The 20,815-nt window shown below is 46.3% G+C and overlaps 1 protein-coding gene across 2 annotated transcripts in view; it reads right to left on the reverse strand.

The window, feature by feature from the left end:
* Positions 1–20,815, reverse strand: part of LOC122946268 (coagulation factor VIII-like) — a 528,859-nt gene that overhangs the window by 193,873 nt on the left and 314,171 nt on the right. For both annotated transcript variants that reach the window (XM_044305770.1, XM_044305769.1), the window contains one exon: positions 313–468. In XM_044305770.1, coding sequence (XP_044161705.1) covers positions 313–468 — 156 coding nt within the window. The remainder of the gene's footprint in view (positions 1–312; positions 469–20,815) is intronic.

Consider the following 20,815-nt stretch of genomic DNA (forward strand, 5'->3'; position numbering starts at 1 on the left):
TATATTTATTTACAGTTATGATTTATATGATATTTTATTTGTATTAATGTTTTATAACTTTATAATTTCTTGATGTGTGTGTGTGTATATATATATATATATATATATATAACTTTTGTGTGAGATGTAGGGATCCTCCACTTCGTTGAACCACCAGGGAAGGTTGTTTAAGAAGAGAATATTTTTGTCTAATTTTCTGTTGTCTAAACCTGGGATATATCAGGCTCTAAACCTGGGTTGCGTCCTACAGTCAGGTGTGTCTTATTGTCCGGAAAATACTGTATTTTAGTCATCTACTGGTTGTGCACATACCATTTGATTGCTGCTGGTATTTCCTTGATATGGACTCCATTTCTCCCCATTCAAGCTGTAGAATACAAGGAACTGGGATATGTATATAGAAAGGAGACGTTGCCGAGCACCTTGTGTTTGTATGCTGTGGACCAACATTGGTGTTCGAAGGTCCACCTGGAAAACAATAATGCATAAGTTAACTAGCATGTCAAACTCAAAGGCTAACATGGGCCAAAAAAACTAAATTTAAGTTTATGTGGGCCGCATCAAAAAAAATAGTATTTTTTTTTTACAATATAATGCAGACGGATCCGTTCTGAATGGATCCACCGTCTGCATTATATGAGCGGATCCGTCTCAGACGGATCCGCTCTGAACGCAAGTGTGAAAGTAGCCTTAGGGGCGAGAACCTGGGATCTTTCATCCCTTGTCCTATTCAGCTCTATCAGGGTGAATAAGACTTCACACTGTCCCTGCTGCTCTGTGCCTTGTGCACACAGCATCAGGGATGTTACCATGGCAACCAGGGCTTCTGTAGCGTCCTGGCTGCCATGGTAACTGATCGGAGCCCCAGGCTTACACAGCTGGGGCTCCGATCAGAAGCTGCCACTGCACCACCAATGAGGGGGAGGGGAGAGGTCCCTGTGGCCACTGCCACCAATGATTTTAATACTGGGGGGGGTTGAGAGGGGCTGGCGCACTGTGCCACCAATGATTTTAATGGGATTGAGGTTGAGGGGGGGGCACACTGCACCACCAATGATAAATTACCCCTTTATACAGGAGGCTGGTACTGGCAGATCAGCAGTTAACCCCTCAGGTGCGGCACCTAAGGGGTTAACTGCCTCTGATCGCAGCTCCCTGTCAGCGGCAGGGTGCCGGCAATGCGATTCTGCTGCAGGCACCCGCCTCCTGTATTGTGTTAAAGACTGACTTTCACTATCAGGCCACACAGAGCGGCGCCCAGCGATGTCTCAGCACTCACCATTGGTCCTGGGCGCCGCTCCGTTCGCCTGCAGTGCTCCATTACTGTCTCCTCTCCTGCTCCACATGCTGCTGATTACTATCGGAGCGATGGGAGGAGACATCAGCTTCACTAGTGGGCGTTCCTTCTTCCTGGCTGTAGCGCTGTTCAATCGCACCTCAGGGAGAAGGAACGCCCACTAGTGAAGCTGATGTCTCCTCCCATCGCTCCGATAGTAATCAACAGCATGTGGAGCAGGAGAGGAGACAGTAATGGGGCACTGCGGGCGAACGGAGCGGCGCCCAGGACTAATGGTGAGTGCTGAGACATCGCTGGGCGCCGCTCTGTGTGGGAAATGGGAATAGTCCTATCATTGGTGGCTCAGTGTGCTCGCCCCTCCTCCGCCCCTCTCTCCTCATTGTTGGCGCAGTGCGCCCACCCCTCCTCCGCCCCTCTCTCCTCAATGGTGGCGCAGTGCGCCCGCCCCTCCCCCCCTCTCTTCTCATTGGTGGCAGCGGCAGCAGCACAGGGGGAGGCTGCTGAGAGAACATGAGCGCGCCGATAGCAGCGCGCTCATGTTCAGAGATACTAGACTGCCGGGCCGCAAAGATATTCATTGCGGGCCGCATGCGGCCCGCGGGCCGCGTGTTTGACACCCATGAGTTAACAGATGAGGAGCCCTGGACCAACTGATACTATTTTTATCACACTCACTTTTTTGTATGTTTTATGTATATAGTGATATACGCAAGGTATTTTAGTAAAGAGGCCACACATACATAGTTTACATATAAAAAAAATACATACAGTACTCATACAAAAAATAGTGTCATACACATCATACTATAGAAATATGGAGATCCATATGAAGAAGTTAAATGGGCTATCCAGGAATTTGATATTGGTGGCCTATCCTGAGGATACGCCACCATCAAAATTCCTGTATAACCTCTTTAAGTAAAGAGAAGTTTTTCCTTTTCAACCGTGTTTGGCAAAGCAAACTAGTATTGTGTGCCTGCAGTAGCTTCTGGTAACACAGAGCAAAGCCAGAAACGACTTGCTATGGGAAAGCAGTTTGTTAGGCTCTATTCACACCTTGTATTTGCCTTATGCCATACATAAAACAATGCATTTCTCATAGACTTCCATTGAGCAGACATTCTTTTTGCAGTTTGTAAATATTTATTTAAAAGACATGATGTCATAGGGCACAAATGTGGTTTGAATAGAGCTTACCTGTCCATGAACACACTATTATATGACACTCATTTGATTGGATTAATAAAATACAGGAAAGGAGATAAAGGGAAATGGCTGGTGATTCCGAAAAATGGACAGGGAAGAGGGAGAGAATTAATAGACAAGGTAACATGTTGAAGGAAAACATTGCAAGAAGCTTGAATAATAAATAAAAGGAAGAACAATTGACTCCTGAGGGCACAGACTGTATGCATTGCTGGGGAGAAAATCTAAATGTAGACATTTCACTTAAATTTACCATCCAACATGGAACATTGTGCAAATCAGACAGAAGAAAACTCATATGCTGGGTTGCAGACCCATTCATCCAAGTAGAAGATGTGGATCAGCACCCACCCTTTGATGCTAATATACAGTATCTTCATTTTATTGCCATAAACAAAATAAAGGCAGATGTGATTTTTTGGGGCTAAAAAGCCTTTTTCAAACAAGCATGTCACATTATACAGCATGCTACATATTTATATAGCAGAAAGAGGAATATTCAAGATGGAGTCCTAGTATAAAGACACTCCCCTATGGTCGTACACCTCTCTGACTGGTTTCATAACATGTGACTAGAATCCAGCATAGATCACATGCTTAACCCCTTCACTACCAAGCCACTTTTCATTTTAAATTCCAGGCCGATTTTTGAAAATCTGACATGCATCACTTTATGTGTTAATAACTTTGGAACGCTTTTACTTATCCAAGCCATTCTGAGTTTGTTTTGTCATGACACATTGTACTTCATGACAGTGGTAAATTTGAATCAATTTCCCCTTTATTTATAACTGAATCCCCCAAAAATTATAAAAATTCAAAATTTTCTACATTTGAATTTCTCTAATTTTAAGACAGATAGTAATGCCTTATAATTTTGTAAATGTCATTTTTTTAGGATGCTAGAAGGCTTAGAATTTTTGAAGCAATTTTTAAAATTTTCAGCAAAATTTCTAAAACCACTTTTAAGCACCAATTCAGTTATAAAGTGATTTTGAGGGACTTACTTAATGGAAACCACCCATAAATGACCCCATTTTAGAAACTACACTCCTCAAATTATTCAAAACTGATGTTACAGGGGGCATGGCCTGACCAGCAATGTGAGGAGACTTGTAGCGCAGAGCTCCTGAGCGGCACCTACCATTATCCTGCTCCATACTGAGGCTAGAGACTCCGTACTGCAGGGACAGGGGCTGTGGCAAGTGGCTAAATTTCAATATGACCCGCACCAAGAAGAAGGAGCGGAAAGGTCCGGTGCAAACTCTGACTAAACAATATGGCGCCGCCGCGTCCACGAGGTCGGCAGGCGTAGTGGCTCGCGTGGAGCAGTTCGCCAGGGTCCCCCACACAAAGGGATGCCCTGAGGATGTGAAGGAGCCACCGGAGAAGACGGAGGGGACGGAGACAAATCCACTTATGACTGGCGCCATGAGAGGGAGCAAGGGCCAAGATGGCGGACCCCACGCGGAGGAGACTGAAGCTGGGGAAGGAGAAGCCCCTAAAGCCCTATCAGCACATTCCATGACACAGCCACAGGTACCTATCCCTGCTCTGTCACTAGATATAGAGCCCACAATTAAAGATATCTTCCTGGCAGTACAGAATTGCAGCTCTACTCTACTGACCCTAAATACATCCATAGGGTCCCTTCAAGAAAGTGTCTCTTTTATCCGACAAGATATCAGAAAAGTCAATGAACGAGTTGCTGGGGTGGAGGAAAGAGTTGGCCTTTTAGAAGATCAGATACCCCCTGTAAAACGTGACCTAGCAAATGTCATTCACAATATTACCCTTATTATCAATAAAACAGAGGATTTATTAAAAGGCAGAGGGAGCTAGTACTGTATTATTCTTTGAACAGTGGTTTAAAGAAAAGTTTGGACAAAACTCTGTCTCCACTGTTCGCAATAGAAAGGGCACACAGGGTGCCATTCTGTCCCTTGCCACTAGGGGCTCCCCCTAGACTAATCTTGCTTAGGATTCTACATTTCCAAGACCGGGATGCTATTCTTCGTAATGCAAGAGACCATCTGGATGTAACTGTGCATGGCAATAAGATATTGATATTCCCTGACTTCTCAGCGGATGTACAAAGAAGAAGGGCAAAATTTCTGGAGGCTAAAAGACGTCTAAGAATGAAAAATGTACAGTACTCCATGATCTACCCCTCCAAGCTACGTGTTGTCGCTGGCGGGAAGGTTCACCTTTTTTAAACACCTGAAGACGCTACCCGTTGGATGGATTTACATGAAGGCTCCCTCTGTGAACCTACTGGGACTGTCTGATCTCAGGGCCCAATCAGGTTGAAGTGGACTATCATCGATGACACTGCAGTGGTCATCTCAGTAACATGATGAGTATTCTATCATCTCTATACCTCGCTCTGACTGTTATTATATCTATTGTTTCCAGAGTTTACTTTCTAGTAGCCAGATATATACATAGGAAAGTTGATATTAGTCTCCACTCTTAGAATATTTATATGCCTTTCTATAATGTCTCTATACCGAATGAATACTAAGCCGCTTGTTGTATTAGAATTGTTGCTGCTAGGGGTTTCTATGTTTTAGAAACTATCCTTATGGTCATACCACATTTGTTCTACTGTAACGTACTGTTAGGTGTGGAAAACTGGCACCGTCTCTCCACAACTGCTGGCTCCAGAAAATTTTTGTGCCTCGTGTCCCCGTTTTGGGGACGAAAGGAGAGAGTTTTTTTGGGGGTTCTCATTTTGTTATATTGTTTGTATTGGGAGCGTATTTGCGAAGAGATGATCTAACTCTTTATCCAGCCACTTATTGGCTTCAGGGTGGTTTGTATGCACATATATATCCTATATGTTTCCGCACTCTTCTAAAATATGGCGGGTAAAACATTGGTTCTAGTTTGGAATGTCAGGGGCCTGGGGGCTGCCGCTAAATGTCAGGCAATCTTTGAGGCCATGCAAAATACCAACCGGCCATATTGTGTCTCCTAGAAACACATCTGTATAAGCATATGGATCTCAAATGCCTACCATTCTAACTATTCTATGCATGCTAGAGGGGTTATCATTCTTGTACACAGGGCCTTACCCTTTGAATGTTTCTCCTCAGAGATTGACCCAGAAGGAAGATACGTTTGTCTTCACTGCTCCATATACAAGGTACAGTTTTTCCTCATTGCCATATACATCCCTCCTCCTTACTCCTGTAATGTGATTAGGCAGGTTATGACAGTCGTATTGCGAGGCCCACCGGTCCCTATACTTATGTTGAGAGACTTTAATAAATATTTAAACCTTTCCCTAGATAAATTCCATCAAGGCCCCACACTGAAGGGTGCCCTGGAGACTTCACTGGCAAAACTATTGCGTGAATTAGATCTTCATTATCTGTGAATTCGGCATCCTGATGCACGAGAGTACTCCTGCTTTTCACCATCTTATAATTCTCTCTTCAGGATAGATTTGCCGGTTGGGTCCCTGGAAGCGTCGTCTTACATTTCTTGTATAAAATATATCCCTTGTAGTCTCTCAGACCACTCACCCATTTGATTGGAAATGCAGTTAGGAAGGGGTAAGGAGCATACTGGACCCCCTATCTGGAAGCTTAACCCATTCTGGATCCAACTATTGGACAAGGGAGATCCACTTAAAGAGCAAATTGAGGAGTTTTTCACTTCTAAGATAGGTTCAGCGGCCATGGGAATTGTATGGGATACCATGAAAGTGTATGTACGGGGTTTATATATCCACATGGAGGGATGCACAGTAGAAACTAAAGGACTATCTAACTCATACTGCAGATAATAAATGTTTCTTTTTGAGGCAGAAATATTTAGAAACAGGGGAGAAAGCGGGCAGTTTCCTGGCCAGAATAGTCCGCTCGCAGGAAGGCCCATCCAGAATAATAGCTATTAGAACTAGAGACGGAATCCACTGCACAGAGGATTCGACTATCCTTAATGATTTCTATAGCTACTACAAAGAATTATATACTACCAAACTAAACCTAAGCACTAGTGATATTCGGTTATTTTTGGCTGATATTCCCATACCAGCAATGTCATTGGAATCGGCCAAATACCTGGATGAACCCTTAGAGCTGGAAGAACTTAGAGCGGCCCTGGGTTCTTTCCCCAATGAGAAGGCCCCAGGTCTTCATGGTTTACCAGCAGTTTTTAAACGGTATCATGAAACCTTCCTCCCTCATCTCTTAGATATATTTAAAGATTCTCTGCGTCTGGGGAAACTGCTGGCATCTATGCGAGAGGCTGTGGTGGTGGTGCTGCCAAAACCTGGAAAAGACCCAACTATGCCTGACTCTTATGGCCTATATACCTTCTTCCCACTGATGTGAAGATATTGGCAAAGGTGCTAGCTAACCGCTTGAATAAAGTTATCGATTCCCTTATACACGCCTTCCATCAGGTGCACGAATTATTATAGAAAATTTATTTTGAACTATTCTGCCATAGTAAAACCTCTCATGGATATGACTAAGAAGGGCGTCGACGTCTCTGTCTGATGAGGCATTGTAGGCCTTTTCGGCTATTATCTGGTGCAGCCAGATGTGTCTCAGCCATTCGTAGTGGAGGTTGATGCATCAGAAGTGGGGGTTGGAGCGGTGCTGTCACAGGGTTCATCCCCTGGCAAATGGGTCCCGTGTGCTTTTTTCTCCAAAAACCTCTCGGTCGCTGAGAGGAATTATGATGTTGGAGATAGAGAGTTGTTGGCTATACCCTGAACCCTAGACAGGCCAGATGGTCACTGTTTTTTACCAGGTTCAATTTTGTGGTTACCTTTCGCCCAGGGGTTAAGAACGTTAAGGCAGATGCCTTGTCTCGCAGCTTTTCTGGGGGAGGTGATTCAGAGGATCCTGCGCCGATTTTAGCGGATGGGGTGGTGGTCTCCGCTCTGTACCCTGAATTGGAGATGGAGGTGTTGGGAGCCTTGCTGGACATCCTGTGTGGTAAATCCACCTGTGATCTGGTTTCCCGGAGGTTCTGGTGGCCAGGGTTACGTAAGAGCATTGAGGATTACGTGGCAGCTTGTGAAACCTGTGCTCGGTCAAAGGTTGCTCATACTCGACCGGCTGGTTCACTTCTTCCATTGTCTATTCTGTCTCGTCCTTGGACGCACCTGTCTATGGACTTTATTACGGATCTGCCGAGTTCCTCCGGGAGAACAGTGATTTTGGTGGTAGTTGACCGTTTCAGTAAAATGGCTCACTTTATATCATTAACTAGTCTGCCTAACGCCAAGACTCTTGCGCAGATTTTTGCGGATAATATTGTGAAATTGCATGGTATTCCTTCGGATGTGGTCTCTGATAGAGGCACGCAGTTTGTCTCCAGGTTTTGGTAAGTCGCCATTTTCTGGCGCATACGGTTTTCATCCTCAGTTTGGTACCTTTTCTGGGACTGGTTCCTCTGGGATGCCAGAGGAGGAGAGATTTTTTCCTGCCTTATCCTCCATCTGGCAGAGGATCCAAGGGAATTTGGAGAAGATGGGTGAGAGGTATAAACAAATGGCTGACAAGAGACGTGTGACTGGTCCGGACCTGTGTGTGGGTGATCTGGTGTGGTTGTCCACTAAAAATATCAAATTGAGAGTGCCATCTTGGAAAATGGGTCCAAGATTTATTGGTCCGTACAAAATATCTGCGGTGATCAATCCTGTAGCGTTTCGGCTGGATTTTCCGCAGACTTGGAGGATCCATGATGTATTCCACAGGTCTTCACTGAAAAAATATGTGAAACCGGTGGAACCATCGCCATTGCCGCCTCCTCCTCCTGTTCTGGTCGATGGGAACTTGGAGTTCGAGATCTCCAGGATTCTCGACTCTAGAATTCTTCGGGGTTCCCTTCAGTACCTGGTACACTGGAGGGGATACGGCCCTGAGGAGAGGATTTGGGTTCCGGCGCTGGATGTCAACGCCAGACGACTGGTGAGGGCTTTTCATAGATCCCATCCGGATAAGGTTGGTCCGGGGTGTCCGGAGGTCACCCGTAGAAGGGGGGGGGGGGGGTACTGTCATGTCCTGCTCTGACTATGTACGGAGGTCATCCAGAATAGCAGCATGTGTTTAGTGTTCTGTTTTGGAGCCGTGCTGGATCTGCCTCCCATCAGGTGCACTGGGTGGGGTCATTAGTTTAAATAGCTCTCTATCCCAGTGCCCTGAGTGGGTTATAGAAATCATTCTGGCCTTGGAAGCAAGGAGGGAAGGTTTTCTGTTCCAGCTCAGAAAAGCTAAGTGTGGTTTTCAGTTTTTATTATTTGCTATCTTGGTTGTGTTGGTGTCATCTCTCCCATCCAGGTTCTGTGCGAGCAGGCTGCTCCTATTCCCATTTTTCACCATCTCAGGGAATCTAGGGTGTTTTTAGTCTAGGCACGAGGACACTTCATTCCTACCATCTAGGTTTGAATGTGGGCTGAGCAGAGCAGGGAGAGAAGTCAGGGATTTGCTAGGAGGTGACCCTTCCCCTGCTTCTCGCCTAGAGCCTGGTTTGCTGGTTTATCTTTATTTCTGAGATCCCGCCCGGCGTGACAGAGGACCAGTCGGGATTTATGCCTGACAAAAGCACCTCCATTAATCTTCGGAGACTTTTTTTAATCTCCAAAGTCGAATGGATACTGGGGGATGTCATGCTGTGGTATCCCTCGACACTGCCAAAGCTTTTGACAGCGTTGAATAGAATTATCTATGGGAGGTTATGAGGGCAATGGGGTTTTGGTTGGGATTTATATCACGGGTTCAGCTCCTTTACCGCTCACCATTGGCTAGAATTAGGGCAAACGGGGAATTGTCTGCGCAGTTTCCACTGCAGAGGGGAACTAGACAGGGTTGCCCATTATCCCCACTAGTGTTTGCTATCGCCATTGAACCACCGCAGATAGACTGGACGCAGGTCCAGCTCCAAATCGCCAATAGTTTTAAATATTTGGGGATAATGATAACGCTAATAATTACGGACTATGTTAAGGTTAATATAGACCCGCTGATTCCAAAATTTACAGAAAGAGTAAATGCCTGGTGTAAGATACCCCTATATGTAGTTGATCGCTGTCCTGTATGGATTCCCCAAAATATATTTTATAAGATTCAGGGTATTTTTCTATCCTTGGTATGGAAAAAAGAACTAAGGGTACTTTCATACTTGCGGCAGGACGGATCCGACAGGCTGTTCACCATGTCGGATCCATCCTGCGGCTATTTCGCCGTGCTGCCGGACCGCCGCTCCGTCCCCATTGACTATAATGCTAATTACTGCATGTCAGGCTTTTTAGTCCGGCGGCTTTCGCCGTGCACCGCCGTGCTGCGCCGGAGCTCCGCCCCATCCCCATTATAGTCAATGGGGACGGAGAGGCGGTCCGGCGGCACGGCGAAATAGCCGCAGGACGGATCCGACATGGTGAACAGCCTGTCGGATACGTCCTGCCGCAAGTGTGAAAGTACCCTAACCCATAATTCATATGCAGACACTGCAGAGGGGTAAGGGGAGGGCAAATCCGTGGCTGTACTTTATAGCAGCACAAATACAACATTTTAAGGGGTGGGGACAATGTACTGGTTTGGGACCCTCAGCTAGAATAGCGACATTTATCATGAAGCAAAAAATAACTATCGCTATGGTAGAACTGGGAAAACTGCTGACCTACCGTGGGACTTATCCCACATTTTCGCTGATAAAAGTTTGGTCTAAGTTTAAAGACCTGATTGGTCTTTAGGGCCTCTATGACAACACGCCTCTTTGGCATCACCCACAACTACCTGAAATGTTTAGACTGGAAGGCTTTTCCCTTGTGGGAAGAGAAGGGTATCTTCTTTCTTCATCAACTTCAAAAGGATGGAGTTATGAAATCATTTGCACAGATACAACAGGAATTTGGTCTCCCTCACAATATGTTTTATCAAATTTCTGCAGTATAGGCATGCATATCAGGCGCAGTTTAAAGAGGGCACGTCACTGTCAGCTTCCCCTCCGATAGTTCAACAGGTGCTGCATAGTGGCAGTTCTAAAGGACTTATTTCTATCCTCTACATACATTTATTTGATAAGGCTATATCTCTAAGCTGCCTACCAATTAAGGGTAGGTGGGAACGTGATGTCGGAGCTATAACACAGGAGCAGTGGGATGGAATTCTAGCTTTAACTCCTAGCTTGAACTTAGTGAAGCCCAACGCCTATCTCAACTATATTTAGTACACAGAGTGTATAAAACTCCTGTTTTCCTATACAGGATAGGTATTCGGCCAAACTCATGCTGCCCTCGGTGTGGGGTGGAGGAGGTCTCCTTAATGCACATGTTTTGGGATTGCCCTTAGTTAGAAACATACTGGAAAGAAGTAATACAAATAATTACCCAGGTGACTCAGATACAGGCAGTTTGTGATCCTAGATTGTGTCTATTAGGTATCACAGATATGCTAGAAAGGGATAGCGGAACATGTTTAAGCATACAAAGAATGTTATTTCAGGCTAGAATATTAATAGGCAAATACTGGATAGAAAGGAGACCACCCACTAGATGGGAGTTTATAAGCAGAATTAATAATATACTAAGATACGAAAGAGGAATATATCTAAAAAGAAGATCCCCGGCAAAGTATTTGGGCGGGTTTGTTTGAAGTCCCTGTATTGGCGTCAAGGGCACTGGCGGGAGACTGCCTGCGGGGTCAACTTTCTGCATTAACACATCTACTGTAAATGGTGGGGAACTCCAGTATATCCTAGATAGAGGTAGATATGTGGTTGTGATACCTCAGCCTGGGAAAGTCTAATGTGTAACATGATAATACATTGAACCAATCATAAGCCAATGCATTATGTTTCCCCAACTTGAGTTAAAACGGTCATCTCTTCGCATGGAAGTTTGGCTTGGGGTGGGCGGGGGTTATCGTTATAAGTAATATTATATAAATGGTTTACATTGGCATCCTGAGGGATACCAGTGGAGTTTTGAAAGACTGAAATGACACGCAATATTGTAAACGCAACAATACTTTATTATGTTAGATGGATATTATGTGAACAAATGTATAACAATTGTATAGAATTCATTGCTTAACTGGCACAATTTTGGGCTACATATGCCTTTTTGACCGCTTGGTATTACACTTTTTGTGAGGCAAGGTGATGAGAAAATGGCTGTTTTGCACATTATTATTTTTTTTACGGCGTTCATCTGACGGGGTGGATCATGTGATATTTTTATAGAGCAGGTCGATACAGACGTGGTGATATAATATGTCTGCTTTTCTTTTTTCCCTATTTTTTACAATTTTGTTTCAAATTAATTTGAAGATGCTTTTTTTTTACTTGAAACTTGTAATTTTTTATTGTGTAACACTTTTTATTTTACATTTTTTTGGCTTCTTTGGCTTTTTTTTTGTCCTGCTCTGGGACTTCAACTTTTGGGGGTCTGATTCCCTGTACAATGCAGTACAATACATCTGTATTGTAATGCTTTGGCTGTAAGTGTATTACCAGTGTAATACACTTCAGCCTGCTTGCCTGTGAGATCCAGGGGGCTGGATGTCTCAGGTTTACAGGGAAGGCAGCCACGACGCCTAAGGAAGGCATCGGGCTGCTGTTTCAGCCATCGGGTCTCTGTCACATCTGGCGCATCAGGGCCGGAGCCACATTGGTTGGTATTAAGATAGCCTTATTATGTATTCCCTTATGAATTTAGATGTTCTTATATTTTTTTTCACTAAGGCACTTTACTTGCTTGGTAAATAGCTACCTGAGCACAGAAGACAAATTAAAAAGCAGAAGAAGCAAGAAGATAAAGTAAGAAGAATTTCTGAATATAGGCAGAAAAGGAAGGAAGAGTTAACATTACAGTCATTACAACCAAATGAAGTTCTTTTCTCCGAAGAAGATGAAGAGTAGAGTTGAGCGAACACCTGGATGTTCGGGTTCGAGAAGTTCGGCCGAACATCCCGGAAATGTTCGGGTTCGGGATCCGAACCCGATCCGAACTTCGTCCCGAACCCGAACCCCATTGAAGTCAATGGGGACCCGAACTTTTCGGCACTAAAAAGGCTGTAAAACAGCCCAGGAAAGAGCTAGAGGGCTGCAAAAGGCAGCAACATGTAGGTAAATCCCCTGCAAACAAATGTGGATAGGGAAATGAATTAAAATAAAAATTAAATAAATAAAAATTAACCAAAATCAATTGGAGAGAGGTTCCATAGCAGAGAATCTGGCTTCCCGTCACCCACCACTGGAACAGTCCATTCTCAGATATTTAGGCCCCGGCACCCAGGCAGAGGAGAGAGGTCCCGTAACAGAGAATCTGTCTTCATGTCAGCAGAGAATTAGTCTGCATGTCATAGCAGAGAATGAGGCTTCACGTCAGCCACCACTGCAACAGTCCATTGGCATATATTTAGGCCCAGCACCCAGGCAGAGGAGGGAGGTCCCGTAACAGAGAATCTGTCTTCATGTCAGCAGAGAATTAGTCTGCATGTCATAGCAGAGAATTAGGCTTCACGTCAGCCACCACTGCAACAGTCCATTGGCATATATTTAGGCCCAGCACACACACAGGCAGAGGAGAGAGGTCCCGTAACAGAGAATCTGTCTTCATGTCAGCAGAGAATTAGTCTGCATGTCATAGCAGAGAATGAGGCTTCACGTCAGCCACCACTGCAACAGTCCATTGGCATATATTTAGGCCCAGCACACACACAGGCAGAGGAGAGAGGTCCCGTAACAGAGAATCTGGCTTCATGTCAGCAGAGAATCAGTCTGCATGTCATAGCAGAGAATGAGGCTTCACGTCAGCCACCACTGCAACAGTCCATTGGCATATATTTAGGCCCAGCACACACACAGGCAGAGGAGAGAGGTCCCGTAACAGAGGATCTGGCTTCATGTCAGCAGAGAATCAGTCTGCATGTCATAGCAGAGAATCAGGCTTCACGTCAGCCACCACTGCAACAGTCCATTGTCATAAATTTAGGCCCAGCACCCAGGCAGAGGAGAGAGGTCCCGTAACAGACAATCTGGCTTCATGTCAGCAGAGAATTAGTCTGCATGTCATAGCAGAGAATCAGGCTTCACGTCAGCCACCACTGCAACAGTCCATTGGCATATATTTAGGCCTAGCACACAGGCAGAGCAGAGAGGTCCCGTAACAGACAATCTGGCTTCATGACAGCAGAGAATCAGTCTGCATGTCATAGCAGAGAATGAGGCTTCACGTCACCCACCACTGCAACAGTCCATTGGCATATATTTAGGCCTAGCACACAGGCAGAGCAGAGAGGTCCCGTAACAGACGATCTGGCTTCATGTCAGCAGAGAATCAGTCTGCATGTCATAGCAGAGAATGAGGCTTCACGTCAGCCACCACTGCAACAGTCCATTGGCATATATTTAGGCCCAGCACCCAGGCAGAGGAGGGAGGTCCCGTAACAGAGAATCTGTCTTCATGTCAGCAGAGAATTAGTCTGCATGTCATAGCAGAGAATGAGGCTTCACGTCAGCCACCACTGCAACAGTCCATTGGCATATATTTAGGCCCAGCACCCAGGCAGAGGAGAGAGGTCCCGTAACAGAGAATCTGGCTTCATGTCAGCAGAGAATCAGTCTTCATATCATAGCAGAGAATCAGGCTTCACGTCACCCACCACTGTAAGAGTCAATTTTCATAAATTTAGGCCCAGAACCCAGGCAGAGGAGAAAGGTCCCGTAACAGACAATCTGGCTTCATGTCAGCAGAGAATCAGTCTTCATATCATAGCAGAGAATCAGGCTTCACGTCACCCACCACTGTAAGAGTCAATTTTCATAAATTTAGGCCCAGAACCCAGGCAGAGGAGAAAGGTCCCGTAACAGACAATCTGGCTTCATGTCAGCAGAGAATCAGTCTTCATATCATAGCAGAGAATCAGGCTTCACGTCACCCACCACTGTAAGAGTCAATTTTCATAAATTTAGGCCCAGAACCCAGGCAGAGGAGAAAGGTCCCGTAACAGACAATCTGGCTTCATGTCAGCAGAGAATCAGTCTTCATATCATAGCAGAGAATCAGGCTTCACGTCACCCACCACTGTAAGAGTCAATTTTCATAAATTTAGGCCCAGAACCCAGGCAGAGGAGAAAGGTCCCGTAACAGACAATCTGGCTTCATGTCAGCAGAGAATCAGTCTTCATATCATAGCAGAGAATCAGGCTTCACGTCACCCACCACTGCAACAGTCCATTGGCATATATTTAGGCCTAGCACACAGGCAGAGCAGAGAGGTCCCGTAACAGACAATCTGGCTTCATGACAGCAGAGAATCAGTCTGCATGTCATAGCAGAGAATCAGGCTTCACGTCAGCCACCACTGCAACAGTCCATTGTCATAAATTTAGGCCCAGCACCCAGGCAGAGGAGAGAGGTCCCGTAACAGACAATCTGGCTTCATGTCAGCAGAGAATTAGTCTGCATGTCATAGCAGAGAATCAGGCTTCATGTCAGCCACCACTGCAACAGTCCATTGGCATATATTTAGGCCTAGCACACAGGCAGAGGAGAGGTTCATTCAACTTTGGGTAGCATCGCAATATAATGGTAAAATGAAAATAAAAATAGGATTGAATGAGGAAGTGCCCTGGAGTCCAATAATATATGGTTATGGGGAGGTAGTTAATGTCTAATCTGGACAAGGGACGGACAGGTCCTGTGGGATCCATGCCTGGTTCATTTTTATGAACGTCAGCTTGTCCACATTGGCTGTAGACAGGCGGCTGCGTTTGTCTGTAATGACGCCCCCTGCCGTGCTGAATACACGTTCAGACAAAACGCTGGCTGCCGGGCAGGCCAGCACCTCCAAGGCATAAAAGGCTAGCTCTGGCCACGTGGACAATTTAGAGACCCAGAAGTTGAATGGGGCCGAACCATCAGTCAGTACGTGGAGGGGTGTGCACACGTACTGTTCCACCATGTTAGTGAAATGTTGCCTCCTGCTAACACGTTGCGTATCAGGTGGTGGTGCAGTTAGCTGTGGCGTGTTGACAAAAGTTTTCCACATCTCTGCCATGCTAACCCTGCCCTCAGAGGAGCTGGCCGTGACACAGCTGCCTTGGCGACCTCTTGCTCCTCCTCTGCCTTGGCCTTGGGCTTCCACTTGTTCCCCTGTGACATTTGGGAATGCTCTCAGTAGCGCGTCTACCAACGTGCGCTTGTACTCGCGCATCTTCCTATCACGCTCCAGTGCAGGAAGTAAGGTGGGCACATTGTCTTTGTAGCGTGGATCCAGCAGGGTGGCAACCCAGTAGTCCGCACAGGTTAAAATGTGGGCAACTCTGCTGTCGTTGCGCAGGCACTGCAGCATGTAGTCGCTCATGTGTGCCAGGCTGCCCAGGGATAAGGACAAGCTGTCCTCTGTGGGAGGCGTATCGTCATCGTCCTGCCTTTCCCCCCAGCCACGCACCAGTGATGGACCCGAGCTGCGTTGGGTGCCACCCCGCTGTGACCATGCTTCATCCTCATCCTCCTCCACCTCCTCCTCATCCTCGTCCTCCTCGTCCTCCAGTAGTGGGCCCTGGCTGGCCACATTTGTACCTGGCCTCTGCTGTTGCCAAAAACCTCCCTCTGAGTCACTTCGAAGAGACTGGCCTGAAAGTGCTAAAAATGACCCCTCTTCCTCCTCCTCCTCCTCCTCCTCCTGGGCCACCTCCTCTTCCATCATCGCCCTAAGTGTTTTCTCAAGGAGACATAGAAGTGGTATTGTAACGCTGATAACGGTGTCATCGCCACTGGCCATGTTGGTGGAGTACTCGAAACAGCGCAACAGGGCACACAGGTCTCGCATGGAGGCCCAGTCATTGGTGGTGAAGTGGTGCTGTTCTGTAGTGCGACTGACCCGTGCGTGCTGCAGCTGAAACTCCACTATGGCCTGCTGCTGCTCGCACAGTCTGTCCAGCATGTGCAAGGTGGAGTTCCACCTGGTGGGCACGTCGCATATGAGGCGGTGAGCGGGAAGGCCGAAGTTACGCTGTAGCGCAGACAGGCGAGCAGCAGCAGGATGTGAACGCCGGAAGCGCGAACAGACGGCCCGCACTTTATGCAGCAGCTCTGACATGTCGGGGTAGTTGTGAATGAACTTCTGCACCACCAAATTCAGCACATGCGCCAAGCAAGGGATGTGCGTCAAATTGGCTAGTCCCAGAGCTGCAACGAGATTTCGCCCATTATCACACACCACCAGGCCGGGCTTGAGGCTCACCGGCAGCAACCACTCGTCGGTCTGTTGTTCTATACCCCGCCACAACTCCTGTGCGGTGTGGGGCCTGTCCCCCAAACATATGAGTTTCAGAATGGCCTGCTGACGTTTACCCCGGGCTGTGCTGAAGTTGGTGGTGAAGGTGTGTGGCTGACTGGATGAGCAGGTGGAAGAAGAGGAGGAGGAAGCCGAGAAGGAGGAGGTGGCAACAGGAGGCAAAGAATGTTGCCCTGCGATCCTTGGCGGCGGAAGGACGTGCGCCAAACAGCTCTCCGCCTGGGGCCCAGCTGCCACTACATTTACCCAGTGTGCAGTTAGGGAGATATAGCGTCCCTGGCCGTGCTTACTGGTCCACGTATCTGTGGTTAGGTGGACCTTGCCACAGATGGCGTTGCGCAGTGCACACTTGATTTTATCGGATACTTGGTTGTGCAGGGAAGGCACGGCTCTCTTGGAGAAGTAGTGGCGGCTGGGAACAACATACTGTGGGACAGCAAGCGACATGAGCTGTTTGAAGCTGTCTGTGTCCACCAGCCTAAATGACAGCATTTCATAGGCCAGTAGTTTAGAAATGCTGGCATTCAGGGCCAGGGATCAAGGGTGGCTAGGTGGGAATTTACGCTTTCTCTCAAATGTTTGTGAGATGGAGAGCTGAACGCTGCCGTGTGACATGGTTGAGACGCTTGGTGACGGAGGTGGTGGTGGTGGTGTTGGTGGTACATCCCCTGTTTGCTGGGCGGCAGGTGCCAACGTTCCTCCAGAGGCGGAGGAAGAGGCCGAGGCGGCAGCAGCAGAAGAGGCCGAGGCGGCAGCAGCAGAAGAGGTAGCAGGGGGAGCCTGAGTGACTTCCTTGGTTTTAAGGTGTTTACTCCACTGCAGTTCATGCTTTGCATGCAGGTGCCTGGTCATGCAGGTTGTGCTCAGGTTCAGAACGTTAATGCCTCGCTTCAGGCTCTGATGGCACAGCGTGCAAACCACTCGGGTCTTGTCGTCAGCACATTGTTTGAAGAAGTGCCATGCCAGGGAACTCCTTGAAGCTGCCTTTGGGGTGCTCGGTCCCAGATGGCGGCGGTCAGTAGCAGGCGGAGTCTCTTGGCGGCGGGTGTTCTGCTTTTGCCCACTGCTCCCTCTTTTGCTACGCTGTTGGCTCGGTCTCACCACTGCCTCTTCCTCCGAACTGTGAAAGTCAGTGGCACGACCTTCATTCCATGTGGGGTCTAGGACCTCATCGTCCCCTGCATCGTCTTCCACCCAGTCTTGATCCCTGACCTCCTGTTCAGTCTGCACACTGCAGAAAGACGCAGCAGTTGGCACCTGTGTTTCGTCATCATCAGAGACATGCTGAGGTGGTATTCCCATGTCCTCATCATCAGGAAACATAAGTGGTTGTGCGTCAGTGCATTCTATGTCTTTCACCGCTGGGGAAGGGCTAGGTGGATGCCCTTGGGAAACCCTGCCAGCGGAGTCTTCAAACAGCATAAGAGACTGCTGCATAACTTGAGGCTGAGACAGTTTCCCTGGTATGCATGGGGGTGATGTGACAGACTGATGGGGTTGGTTTTCAGGCGCCATCTGTGCGCTTTCTGCAGAAGACTGGGTGGGAGATAATGTGAACGTGCTGGATCCACTGTCGGCCACCCAATTGACTAATGCCTGTACCTGCTCAGGCCTTACCATCCTTAGAACGGCATTGGGCCCCACCATATATCGCTGTAAATTCTGGCGGCTACTGGGACCTGAGGTAGTTGGTACACTAGGACGTGTGGATGTGGCAGAACGGCCACGTCCTCTCCCAGCACCAGAGGGTCCACTAACACCACCACGACCATGTCCACGTCCGCGTCCCTTACTAGATGTTTTTCTCATTGTTATGGTTCACCACAACAACAAATATATTATTTGGCCCAATGTATTGTATTCAAATTCAGCGGGATATAAATTTGAGGCCTAGTATTTAGGCGCTGGGTGACCGGTATGGATTTAGTGACAGAATTAGACTTGGAAATGCACAGAAGCGTGTGTGTGAAGTTATTCTGAATGACCCTATGTGCACCTTCAATATGATCTACCCTTTTAGGGATAGATTTCAAATAGCTCTGATATAGCAGAAACGACTAAATTATGAAATTGCTAAATTGGGAATTGTATTTCAACCCAGAACAAAAAATGTGCTTTGACGGACACTAAATAACTTTCCCAGCCACAACAGGACAGCGGTAACGAGAGATTTAGCGGGATATAAATTTGAGGCCTAGTATTTAGGCGCTGGGTGACAGGTATGGGTTTAGTGACAGAATTAGATTTGGAAATGCACAGTAGCGGGTGTGTGAAGTTATTCTGAATGACCCTATGTGCACCTTGAATATTATATACCCTTTTAGGGATAGATTTCAAATAGCTCTGATATAGCAGAAACCACTAAATTATGAAATTGCTAAATTGGGAATTGTATTTCAACCCAGAACAAGAAATGTGCTTGAACGGACACTAAATAACTCGCCCAGCTACAGCACTAGGGACAGATTTAGCGGGATATAAATTTGAGGCCTAGTATTTAGGCGCTGGGTGACAGGTATGGGTTTAGTGCCAGAATTAGACTTGGAAATACACAGTAGCGGGTGTGTGTGAAGTTATTCTGAATGACCCAATGTGCACCTTGAATATTATATACCCTTTTAGGGATAGATTTCAAATAGCTCTGATATAGCAGAAACCACTAAATTATGAAATTGCTAAATTGGGAATTGTATTTCAACCCAGAACAAGAAATGTGCTTGAACGGACACTAAATAACTCGCCCAGCTACAGCACTAGGGACAGATTTAGCGGGATATAAATTTGAGGCCTAGTATTTAGGCGCTGGGTGACAGGTATGGGTTTAGTGCCAGAATTAGACTTGGAAATACACAGTAGCGGGTGTGTGTGAAGTTATTCTGAATGACCCAATGTGCACCTTGAATATTATATACCCTTTTAGGGATAGATTTCAAATAGCTCTGATATAGCAGAAACCACTAAATTATGAAATTGCTAAATTGGGAATTGTATTTCAACCCAGAACAAGAAATGTGCTTGAACGGACACTAAATAACTCGCCCAGCTACAGCACTAGGGACAGATTTAGCGGGATATAAATTTGAGGCCTAGTATTTAGGCGCTGGGTGACAGGTATGGGTTTAGTGACAGAATTAGACTTGGAAATACACAGTAGCGGGTGTGTGTGAAGTTATTCTGAATGACCCAATGTGCACCTTGAATATTATATACCCTTTTAGGGATAGATTTCAAATAGCTCTGATATAGCAGAAACCACTAAATTATGAAATTGCTAAATTGGGAATTGTATTTCAACCCAGAACAAGAAATGTGCTTGAACGGACACTAAATAACTCGCCCAGCTACAGCACTAGGGACAGATTTAGCGGGATATAAATTTGAGGCCTAGTATTTAGGCGCTGGGTGACAGGTATGGGTTTAGTGACAGAATTAGACTTGGAAATACACAGTAGCGGGTGTGTGTGAAGTTATTCTGAATGACCCAATGTGCACCTTGAATATTATATACCCTTTTAGGGATAGATTTCAAATAGCTCTGATATAGCAGAAACCACTAAATTATGAAATTGCTAAATTGGGAATTGTATTTCAACCCAGAACAAGAAATGTGCTTGAACGGACACTAAATAACTCGCCCAGCTACAGCACTAGGGACAGATTTAGCGGGATATAAATTTGAGGCCTAGTATTTAGGCGCTGGGTGACAGGTATGGGTTTAGTGACAGAATTAGACTTGGAAATACACAGTAGCGGGTGTGTGTGAAGTTATTCTGAATGACCCAATGTGCACCTTGAATATTATATACCCTTTTAGGGATAGATTTCAAATAGCTCTGATATAGCAGAAACCACTAAATTATGAAATTGCTAAATTGGGAATTGTATTTCAACCCAGAACAAGAAATGTGCTTGAACGGACACTAAATAACTCGCCCAGCTACAGCACTAGGGACAGATTTAGCGGGATATAAATTTGAGGCCTAGTATTTAGGCGCTGGGTGACAGGTATGGGTTTAGTGACAGAATTAGACTTGGAAATACACAG

This window comes from Bufo gargarizans, chromosome 9 (assembly GCF_014858855.1).
Source record: "Bufo gargarizans isolate SCDJY-AF-19 chromosome 9, ASM1485885v1, whole genome shotgun sequence".
Classification (NCBI taxonomy): domain Eukaryota; kingdom Metazoa; phylum Chordata; class Amphibia; order Anura; family Bufonidae; genus Bufo; species Bufo gargarizans.